This window comes from Ailuropoda melanoleuca, chromosome 4 (genome assembly GCF_002007445.2).
Source record: "Ailuropoda melanoleuca isolate Jingjing chromosome 4, ASM200744v2, whole genome shotgun sequence".
NCBI lineage: Eukaryota > Metazoa > Chordata > Mammalia > Carnivora > Ursidae > Ailuropoda > Ailuropoda melanoleuca.
This window is the reverse complement of record NC_048221.1, coordinates 138,467,238-138,479,763: the sequence shown is the minus strand read 5'-3', so window position 1 is coordinate 138,479,763 and position 12,526 is coordinate 138,467,238. Positions and strand designations below refer to the sequence as shown.

Sequence of the window (12,526 nt, the reverse complement as noted above, 5' to 3'; positions counted from 1 at the left end):
TAAAAGTTATTGAAAAGCTACCTTAAAAAAACTATAGCCACTTAGTGCATGTAAAAATGGTATAAAATTAAACAGACGTACCAGCTGTTGAAGTGCCAAATATCACAACTGATTCTTTTAAGCATTCCCTACAAAACCTACTGCAGTTAGTAGACACAATGAGAACTGAATAAAGCATTTATTTGAGGTTTTACATAACTTGGTAAGAAGTTTGCATTTTTTTAATAGGGAAGATATTCAATTCTCTGGAAAAAATCTATCTGCCCATCGATACATAATAACGTTCCCATTGACTATAATAAATAATTCTAAATATTTGCAAAATGAATAAAATATACCTGGAAATAATAAAATTAATATAGTTCTGTATTTCTAATGTCTCAGACCTACTGCCCCATTGTGTAGTGACAGACCATCTCCTGGCTTCCAGAAATAGGCCTGGGGAAGGTCCAACAGTCATAGTTGTGTGATCTTAGGTAACTGCCACTCTTTGCCTCCCAGAGTTAGTGTTAAATAAAATTATCTATGTAAAGTGCTTAATCCAATGTGTGACATATATTGAGGGCTCAAGTAATACTAACTAGTCCTTTTATTAGCATGTACCTAGGACATAACAGATTCTGTAAATATTTGCTTAATGAATGAACTCAATGAAAATGTTTAGCATGACAAAAATGGAGTCCAGCTAATTCATAAAGCCTTTTTAAACAATGCTGACATCAGCCTGTAAGTAGGACCTGAAGTGGGAAGGACCTGTCTAAAAGTGTGCCAATATGAAGCAATTCCAAACCATGGCATTCATAAAAGGATTATAAATGCAAGAAAACTTAATTAGAGAAGTTAGAAATGTAGCTGAACTCAGAGTTCAGAGAAATGTTTATGAAAACATTGCTTTGATTTTAGTAGCACCCAACAAAAGGTGGAAACTAGTAGGTGTTAAATGAAATATGTAATCACCATTCAATTGTGTGTGTTGAGAACTTACTAAGCGCCTGACCCAGGGCTATACTGGTATAATAACATTTTACCCACATTTAGAACCAAAGAACAAGTGTCTGTATGAATAATATTCTCAAGATAAAATGTGGCTTCTCATTCACCACCTTCCCCCAATCCATGCTTTCCTCAATCCAAATGTCATCATCATATTTCTTTACTGTTTCAGAAATAATCGCCACGGCCTACTCTATACCAAAAATGTCTAGAAGCGAGGAATTCAGCAAGGTTTAAGGAAGTTACAGTCCACAGAGTTAATAGTCTAGTTCAGGAAACAAATATTAAAGAAAGAGCAATGCAAATATTTAAAGAACGGTAATTATGATAAGCACTATGAAGGAAAATACCAGTATCTAATGAACATATCTAGTAAAATCTTGGAGAATGGGGTATGCCTGGTCACAAAAGCTTCTTCTAAAAAAAAAAAAAAAAAAAAAAAAAAAAGCAAGGAGAAGGCATGAGAATGGGCTGGAGAGCCAGGGCTAGTAGGACTTTTTAGAACTCAAGATAAATCTAATTCCTATATATCAAATTTTGACCAATTATTTCTCTTTATCCTTAGAACCCAAGTTGACACACAATGACTATCATTTCCATCTTATAGTACTCATAAATCAAATTCAATATTACTCTACAAGGAACCCATTAGTTACTCTCTACACCTACCAGTCAATGCAATGGAAACCACCTTTCATTCACTCTCAACTGGGGCTTTAAATATGGGGACTAGGGGACAAACCATGCAGCTGGCAAGTCTAAGGGAAAGAAGGCAACTTAAAAAAGGACTGAAAAAGTAGGCTTCTAAATCCAACATTTTACTAGAAAATAAAGAATAAAATGATCTTAAAAAACAAGAAACTATTACAACAGGAAAGACATACAGGGAAATTAGTCATATAAATTATTAGATGTTTAGAATAACTAGTTTTCTTCAATACATTGCAAAAAGACTACAGAGGCTATTGTTCATTTCTTAGCTTTTTCACATTCATCTCTATGGGCCATTCTTTATCATTCATTTCATCTTTACTGTGAGATCCCCAGCTACTTTCTGCACAACTTTTCATTTACCCTAATTTTCCCACCAAGATTCACTCCTATTCCCTTACCAGCACAGGATTCTCAAAATATGCTCCCTTATGTCAACAGAATTCCCTAACTCAGGCCAAGTTACACTTATGCAACCACATACTAGGCACCTTAGAGCATACAGGGTATGGATACAATTTTTTCAAGACCCTGCAACAGATCTCTTTTTTACTCAGGATAAAAAGCCAAAACCTTCACAATGATCCTCCATGTCCCATCCTCCCTGACCTCACCTACCTCCTCCCCCTTACTGAGTCCTCTCTAGCCACATCAAGTCCCTTGTTGTTGCTATTACTGGTACATTCCAGGTACTCTCTGGTCTTAGGACCTTTGTCTGTACTGTTCCAACCTCTGCCTAGAAATGCTTTCCCTAGATATGTGCTTGGCTAGTTCTCTCACTTTCTTCAAGTCTTTGCTCTACTTGTCCCTTCTCAACAAGAACTACCCTAAATATAGTACTTATATTATATATATTAAGGGAAAGTGTTTTGGGGAAAAAGATGGAAACAATAATTATATACAAAACAATAATTTAATAAATACTGAATAGTGATAACAACAACACATACAGAGAAGTCACATAATATCAGAAAGATAAAAATTTCATTAAGATTCTAAACAACGTATAAAAAGCACCACAACAACATGCATGAAACAGTGTTTGGCATAAGTATTTCTAGTGTCTCAAAATCTAAATTAGGAGAAATATCCTTAGTACAAACGATATACTTTGCACTACAAAGGAGATGAGACATCTTCACAAATCTAAACTAACTAGTATCCAGCTTCTCATGCTATTGAAATTCATGACTTAAATCCACATGCAACAGAAATAAACCTGTTTATAATCTGGGTCACATGATGGGGGAGGGGCAACAAATAATCGCCCAGAATATGAAGGAAAAAGGAAGGAGGTCAATGAGAGCTAAGGGAGGCATGAGATAACTAGAAATGAGCAAATTAAACTTAGGAAAATTTTGGCTGAATATCAAGTAAGAACATCATAAGACATGAGGTTTTATTATGAAAAATGTCAAGTACAGAAATACCACTACTTGAAAAATTTGAAGATACTGAATTGAGCATAAATGTTACAAGTTAGATGTCTATAGTGCCTACTCAGCAAACAGCTATTTTGGTGAAGTGGAACATGGTTACCATTCTAAGGCCCTCTCAAAACTTAATTGTTTTAAGTAACCAAAATAAAGTATGGCATTATCCTTATCACAAAACTATTCTGACCATATCATTCTGAGTAAATGACTGCTTGAGTAGTGTCAAAACAGAAATTTAAAACATTATCTTCATGAAAACTCCTTAAATTCATCTTTTAGAAACCTCTATCGTTGCTTAAAATGCTTACTGAAAAATACCAGAAATAAAGTTTTATACTAAAATATTTAAATGGTTGTCTAAAACGTTGTAATAAAAAGTAGACAGAAAATCTTTATCTATAGTTTTTATTTTACTCCCTTTCTTCTTACTAAATGTATGTTAACAAAAAAAAACCCTCAAATGATCTAGACAAAAGCTTTTAGCTCAACACATAATTGCAAGAAAATTACAATAATTGTACCAATTAAAACAATCTTGAATGAACAGTATGTCATCTTAATGTTCCAATGGTTTATAGAGGGATCTACTTAATTAGCTGAAATTGCTTTCCAGTGTTAGTATCAAATGTCATTTGTTAAAAGTTGAACAATTTAGAAAATAATTTAACAAAGCAATTTTACCAAACACCAAGAACCAACATTTTCTTTTTCAGCTGAATAAAGCAAGCAGATGTGTCATCAAGTTGCTATAAAAATAAATGAGGCTTTTTATGGATTAAAAAATAAATTTTACTACTAGCATTAAAAATACTATTTTCTGATTGTTTTTATCAAATCAGATTTCTTTAATAAAATAAATGAATATCAATTATATACTGCTGCTTTTGTCTGCTGTAAATAAAACTTTTTATTATTCAAATGACAAGCAAAGGAATCAAAGAACTCAACTATGGTTAACTAGAAACAGTCATCTAAATTATTCTAACATATTCCAATATATGTTCTTTCAATATGCTGATCAAATTGCCTTCCCATAGTTTTTCATTCCAAAGCATCTTAAATCCAATTATTAAGTCAATTTCTTAATGAATACTTGAAGAATCCTATTATATCGTCTTTTTCTCTCTTCCTTAGACTAGCTACAAAATATTCTTTGTAAGTATTTGTAGGCATATAAATCACACTTTTTTCTCAAAAAACAAAACAAAACAAAAAAACAATCTACAGGCACCTGGGTGGCTCAGTCAGTTAAGTGTCTGCCTTCAGCTCATGTCATGATCCTGGAGTCCTGGGATCAATGCCCACATCGGGCTCCCTGCTCAGCGGGGAGTCTGCTTCTCCCTCTGCCCTTTACCCTGCTCATGGTCTTGCTCTCTCAAATAAATAAATAAAATCTTTTAAAAAAATCTAAAAATCCCCATGATTCCAAGCCATTAATGGATGGCAGGCCCAGCAAGTGCTGACGTCTAAAATAATGGATTAATTTAATGGCAAAACAAAGTTCTGATTATCTCATTATATCTCCAATATAGAATATTCTATATTTACTTGAACAAAATAAAATATTCACCCTACTGGGGTGCCTGGGTAGCACAGTCGTTAAGCGTCTGCCCTCGGCTCACAGCGTGATCCCGGCGTTATGGGATCGAGCCCCACATCAGGCTCCTCTGCTGGAAGCCTGCTTCTTCCTCTCCCACTCCCCCTGCTTGTGTTCCCTATCTGGTTGGCTGTCTCTCTATCAAATAAATAAATAAAATCTTTAAAAAAAATAAAAAAATAAAATATTCCCCCTACAAAACTTCAAGTTATTTTTATTAATATGATGAAAAAATACTCTATCAATAACATTTATTTGGCAAATGTTCTATTTCATAAATGAGGTAAAAAAAATTACCACTGTCTTTAAGTTTAGATGATATATTCTCTTTTGTAAGATACATTTTGATTCATTAAAAATGCAAAATTTTGAACACTTCCTTGAATATTAGGAAGTCATACAGTTTGACAGTCAAGCAATTTTCTATCAGCAAAGAATAGTAGTTTCAGCCTGAGAAGTGTTTTGCCTTCCAGAAAGCAGTGTTTCAGCCCGATGCTGATGAAACTTGTTTTTCATCATCAAAAAAACACACTTTTACTTTCCTCTGATTATTTCAAGTGTGTATGTTTTACCTTCAGTCTGAATGTAAGTTCCTCAACACTCTAGTGTTCATGGACAAAAGATACGTTGTATGAAAGTTACCCTCTAAGGGTTTAGAAAAAAGGTGTGTGTGTGCGTGTGTGTGTGTGTGTGGGTGTGTAGAGAGCCAGCACAGGAGACACTGTGAAACTAATGATAGAGCAGTTGAGACAGAACCTTAACTGCAGATGAACTGAATAAAGGGCACATAGGGTTCTCTGTAATGTTCTTATTCTTGCAAATTTTGTAAGTTTGAAATTATTTTCAAATGGAAAACAATTTTAATTAAAAAACATGTAAGTCCCTCAAGGGCATAATATACTTATTATATTTGTCCCTCTATCACCCTACCTCCTTGGCCAGCCCTGCAACACTGGAAAGCATAAAGGACAACCATATAACCCTGGGCCCAGGGTAAAAACTCACACTAAACACACATCGAGTGAAGAAAATTGACTAGAATGGATAAACAAAAATCAAGGGAAGCCATGGGTCTCTATCCCCTACTCATCTTGGTTTCTTCAAGTAAAGAAGAGGCAAGCTTTTAGGAAAACATGCTATGTTCAAATGATAGTATCTAAAATGAGATCAAATTGCCCTTCAACCTTTTGTATCTTTCGTCTTCCTGCCACTATACCAGCAAAGACTAAACAGAAAACTCCAAAACTAGTACTTTCTAATTTAAAGTACTACCCAACAGTAAGTTAAAAGCTCTATGTCACACAAACATGCTCAGCATCTTCGATCTAGTTTAACAACATGCAGGAGTAAGAAATTCTCTGCAAATAAATGGGACACTGTGACTTTTTAAAATCTATGTGGTTACACCTGAATAATTTACTAACCCAAGAGTTGCAGATTCTAATCATACCTGACCTCCTTGATGGACTGTCCATTTTATTTCCTTCCTGTAGGATCTGAAGTGGCTAACTTGACTTCCTGGCAATTTGTAGATTTCAGTTAACACACTAATGAGTGCTGCCCCTTCTGCATCCATTTGCTTCATACTTTTTAGAGGTACTGGTACTGACATCAGAATCAACCAACCAACCAATCAATTGTGGTTTGTGACTCACTCTGCCACCATGAAACCAAACCCTGTTTTTTTTTTTTAAGCTTTCAATAAAGCTATGTGTATATATACATAATGATTCTCAACTACATGTAGCACGTGTGTAAAGGTTAGTGAAATCATGAGTTTACTAAGAAGTACAGTTCTTGGATGCACTTAGTTTAACTATGTCCTTAAGTAAAATGTTAGCAAAGCAACAAATAATTATTATTTAATATCTTTATCTTCTTTCTCCCAAGGAAAAATACTAGTTCCCCAAAAGTCTATTTATTTATTTACTCTACCCTATAATATGATCAAAAGGATTTCAAAGGTATAACTGCAATCCTATTGCCAACAACAAGCTCAAGATTTCTTTGCAGTTAATTTCGTCCTCAGGATATATTCTAGTAAGAATAAAGAGTCAGAGTACTAAGTTCAAAGTTGACTGAATTAATTATTTTCTCTATGTGGTTATGTCATCAATTTCATTTACAGTTAGGATCACTTTTTTTGTTTGTATTCAGTAACAGAATTTGCTTTTTTCCATCCTCTTTATGTTGGACTATGACTGCACGTCCAACCACATGAACATGTGCACAGATGCCTCATCTCCCATCTTTGCATCCACGACAGGCAAGCATTCTCACCAGGTTCTGGTTTACCCTTCCTAGGAGTTTGTTTTCTATTTTTACAAAAAAAGAATACCTATCTATTTTATAAGTGTTCTTATTCCTCCTTCTTTCTTATACAAACACTATGATGTTGTACACTCGTTTACACTTTGCTATTTCCACTTAATATATCCTGGAAATTCCTCCGTATCAATCACAGAGTTTTTCTCATTCTTTTCTATAGTTACAAAATATTAGGGTAGATATGCTGAAGTTTATTTAACCAATGTTCCTATACATGTACGCTTAAGTTGCATGGTTTAGAATTTGTGGAGGTGCATATTCAGAGCAAATTTCTGTAAGCGGGATCGCTGGACTGAAAGTAAATAGACATGTGCTTGTTCACTACTGTATCTCCAGCATCCAGCAGCACGACACACAAATAGTAAACACTTAATACATTTTTGCTGGATTGAACTAAAATATGAATTTTTTTTGAGGACTTTAAAAACCTTTTACTCATTTTCACAACTCTCCTGCTTCTGTCTCCTGGGGACTCAGACTTTCACCACTTCCCACCTTCTTCAAAGAACAGGTAGAGGGCCCAGCGCCTGGGGCTTCAAGCACAAAGCCCTTGAAATAAAAAAAGTTGATCAGTGTTTCTGTAATCCTGAGACACAGTGTACTTCTAAGCAATATTCTCAACTAAAGGAAGGTAAAGAGTCTGACCTCAGTCCTCTTCTGTACCAAAACCACAGACTGACACGGACTATATTTATTCTGTTAAAGGTCAAGGGGTGGGGAGGGGGAAGGAAAACTGAAAAACATAATAACTAATAGGTTATTTTAAATAGGGAAAGCTGATGTTTTTACAAAGGCAAAGAAAAATTGTAGAAAAAAATAATACAGCAATGCCTACTTAACAGGTTAGTTGCATTAGAGTAAATAAGACAATTTATATTAAACATCTTATATCTTAAGTAGAGTATTATTATCTTATAATATTCCAGAAAGAAATGGAGAAGGTAGAAATGTAAAAACTTCAGACACTTCATTTTCATCATAAACTTTCAGTGTCTTAAGTATTCCAGACAAGGCTACAGCTTAAGAAATTTAGATGACACTATGGCGCTGTGAGAGGCCGCACCCTCTGCACGTGGACTCTGGAGCCAGGGACCCAGCTCCACCACTTAGCGGCTGTGAGACATTCAGGAAGTGACTCACCTTCTCTGGGCTTCGATTTTCTCATGTGTAAAATAAGAATAATAACACTTACTGCTTCACAGATTGTGAGAATAAAAGGTGTTAAAACAAAGTGTTACAGTGACAGGCACTTAAGTAGTTGATGGATTCTGAGAGACCTGGATGGAAAGAGCTCTACTACTTAAGCGCTAAGTGACTTTGGGAAGTGACCTAAACTTTCTGAACCACAATCTTCCTTGTTAATAACATGGAACTGTTCTAATCACCGAGCTTTCTAAGACTTCAAGAGAACTAAGGCACCTGGCAGAGAACCTGGTGCTTGGGAAAGAAAGGCTAGAGATACACATGCCAAAAGGAGAAAACACTAATGGTGAGCAATCCCTCCTCCTTAAATGAGGACCCCTGTGAGACTAGCAGCTCTCCGGTTGCCACGATTTCAATTTTCCTGAAGCCAAATGTATTACTCTAGGAACAATACTAATTCAGACACACTCTAAGAATCCTGTTTATAGTTCCTAAATGAAGGCTTAGTCTTTTCTCAGATACATTTTTATTTACACACAAATAATAATAATTTCTCAAGGATAAGTAAAAATGCCAAAGGACTACCTGTCCATGCTAATTAGTGCTTTGTGTAAAAACTATACCATGTGAAAAATAAATCTCATTATATTGGTATGAATTATAATTCAGAAGTCAAAACATTTAAAAAGTTAAATTTTAACTGTTTAGTAATAACTGTGCTCATCTAGCATTCATAACTATACATGTATTATGATGTAAAACTTATTCATGAAATAAAACAATATTTTCTACACAACCAAGAGAAAAACCAATTGTGTATTTTATAAGAAAAAGATAATTTCTAAAATATCAAAGAGCAGATGCAAGTCAGTGCCACTTCTCTACAGCATGTGCTAATTATGTATCACTGCCATCTACTGGAGCACCTACTTGATACAGCCCACAGTTTAAACAACTTTAGTATAAATTAAACAACTTTAATATAAATTAAACAGCAAAACCAAGAAGAGTTCATATCTGTAGACTATTACTACACCATTCTCTATAATTCTAAAGCTAGTTATTTACCTAGGATTAAATAAGATACATACATGAAAAATGGGGAGGGACACCAGGGTGGTCCAGTTGGTTAAGCAACTGACTCTTGATTTCAGCTCAGGTCATGATCTCAGGGTCGTGAGATCGAGTCCCACATCGGGCTCCGTGCTCAGCATGGAGTCTGCTTGAGATTCCTCTCCCTCTCCCCTCCCCCACTCTCCCTTTCTCTCTCTCTAAAGTAAATAAAATCTTTAAAAAATATGGGGATTGAAAAATAAGGAAAACTGTATGCTGACAGTACTTTAAAAAAATTTTGTAATCTTAGAAGTTTCAATATAAGAACTATACACTAAATGCTTTTGTTAGAGTTAGCATTTCATTTATATGTAAAAATAATTGTTTCAGTTATACCAAGTTTTATAAAATTGTATAATTTCTTGGTACTATCTTTTTTCTATGAGATAGTTTATTTAGAGCAGCACTGAACACTTCAAAGGTATTAGGTATTCTGGCAAACAAAAAGGATTATAATTTCATTTGTGAATTTGGTAAAAAATTGTCAACTCTTAAAACTTTATATCCTTGACATTTCACTGAACCTTAACTGCATGTCTTTCAAGAAAAAATCTAATGAATTTCTTATCAGAAGAAAAAATTTTAAAAGTACTTCAAATGACTGACCTTAAAGGAACAATAAATTCCTTTATTGTTTAATGCAAAGAATGTTTTCCAGCTTATATTGTTCCAAAAACCCTCCAGATACAAAACTGAAAATATCTGCACTAATGATTTAAAAAATTTAACCTCCTTAATATTCAATGAAGACACTTAGAATGAAAAAATAAAACGGAAAAAGTAATAACATTTCAAGATTTGCCTTTTGCATGTATAAATACACAAAACTAATAGGGCTATTAATTAAACTTTTTTTTTTTTTACCATGTAAGTTACCCTGAAAAGGGAAGACTATATCCAACTAAAGATGTAAATTTTACATGAGATATTTACCTGTGCTAATACAACTCCAAAATTATAATGGAATTAATAAGAATGGTTAGTTGAATCCAGAAGTATACATTTTATGCATATTCTTTTGTATTCATTTTGCTTTATTTGCATTAACTTTTTTTCTGAAAAGTCAACTCAATCTAAGATAAAAGTTAAATATCAAGAGGTCAGACAAAGTACCTTTCATAGATGGTTTTTAATGTCATTTGATCTGGAATACCTTCAGTCTCTTCCAAATATAATATGAGCCATGAAGTTCGGTACGGCCACTGCTCAGTAAGGTTGATCCAGCTAGCAAGCCTGTCCCAATTGAAACTAATCTGATTGGCTCTCAGTAATCGTCCTTTAAAAAATATAAAAATATTCTAAAATTAGTAGATGTGTAATATTATACTAAGCAAAGCATTCAGCATATTGACAAATAATTTAAATATTTAACAGCTGCAACTTAATTTACACTACAAATTCAAACCTACCATTTATATGGCTTCTATAATCCAAAGAGCTGTACTGGAAAAATTCTAGGGATTAAACACAATTCTGTTTAATTCTAAAGTAATTTTTTGTGTCATTTGCCACTAGTGTTATACACTGCTTTGACCATGTACATGCAGGCAAAAATCTTTCTGAACTATGTGTCAGACAGTCTCAACACTGCCCACAATCAGACAGCAGAACATCAATGCACCCATGATGGACCCCATCCTTTAAAGTACTATCTAAGTCGGTAAGTAAATGATACAGTGCATTAGAAGGTGATCAGTTCTATGGAGTAAATTAATAAAGCAAGGAGTGTCAAAGAAGGAAGTGTAATTTAATTTTATATAAGATAACAAAGGAAGGTCCGGTTGAAAAGCTGACATTTAAGCAAAGGCTAAAAAGGAGATGAGAAAGCCCATTATGCATCTCTTCAAAGAAAGATCACTACAGGCAGAAGCAGAAGCCCTTGGGCAGCAGGGATGGAAGAGGAGAGTAGGAGAAGATGAGGTCAGAGATAGGGAGAGAAGTAAAGAGAGAGACATCAAAAAGGGCCTTTAAAGAAACTCTAAGAACTTAAGATTTTTATCTTCAGCAAAATGGGAACATAATAGAGTTCTGAGCAGAGAAATAACATGATTGGCTTCTATATTAAAAGGTCACTGTAGCTGCCACATGGAGAATAGACTATAGAGGAAAAAGTTGGAGCAGAGAAATGTCAGGCTACTGCTATAATTAATAAAGATAAGACATAATGATGCAAAGGATAAGGGTAGTATGTTACAAATCATGAAAAGTGGTCAGATTCGGGATATAGTCTGAAAACAGAACTAAAGAATGTACTACAGATGGGAGGTGGTATATGAAAAAAAGATATCAAGGGTTTTTTTGTCCAAGGAACTGGAAAAAGAGTTGGATTAACTGAAATAGGAGACCATGAGTGGATTAAGTTTGGGATTGAGGATCACAAGTGCAGTTTTGGACCTGGTATGTATCAGACATCTATTAGACCCCACGAGATACCAAGTAGGCAACTGGAAAGCAACAAAGCTGAAGATATTCATCTGAGAATCTTTTGCATGTAGATGGTATGTAACCCTTTGGGACTAAATGAGATCACCAAAGGAGCTGGTTCAGATCGAAAAGGAAAGAAACAATGACTGCACCAGGGACATTCCAACACTAAATGGTAAGGGTAGATGAGGTTTTTGTGGTACTTATTGTTACATGACTTTATATCTTTCTGTCTTTACCAATAGGACAAGAACTTTATCTTGTTTACTGCTTATCTCCACAATACCCAGACTGATATCTGGCATATCTAGACACCACCATATATTTGTCAAATACATACAAAGATATTGATAATATGCTAGAACATTTTCATTGTAGAACATAATCAATTTAATAAAGTTTGACACCTTAGAAGGATTTAATTACCAAAAATATTGTACATATATTAGATACAACCTCACTTGCAATTTAGTTCATAGCATGCACCCCAACCTTAATCTAAAAGCAAATTCTAGTGTAACTATCGTAACAGTGTTAACACTAGTCAATATTACAAAGTACCATTCAATATCATGCAAACATACTTACACACTAAATTTATATTTATATGTATTTATATTTATACATAAGCATTAACATGGTGAAGAGCAGAATTCTATGCATGGAATTCAGTCACGGGGCAATAATCTTCCATTTTATTGTCAATATTTTTATTTAAAATATCATTTGAAAACTAAAACAATGGCCATATAAAATCTGAATTTCAACATTTTTTTAAAGA

At 34.2% G+C, this 12,526-nt stretch overlaps 1 protein-coding gene across 10 annotated transcripts in view; it reads right to left on the bottom strand.

Annotated features, from left to right (window-relative positions):
* Positions 1-12,526, bottom strand: part of KIDINS220 (kinase D interacting substrate 220) — a 99,125-nt gene that overhangs the window by 36,654 nt on the left and 49,945 nt on the right. For all 10 annotated transcript variants that reach the window (XM_034659950.1, XM_034659952.1, XM_034659951.1 and 7 more), the window contains exon 22: positions 10,435-10,597. In XM_034659950.1, coding sequence (XP_034515841.1) covers positions 10,435-10,597 — 163 coding nt within the window. The remainder of the gene's footprint in view (positions 1-10,434; positions 10,598-12,526) is intronic.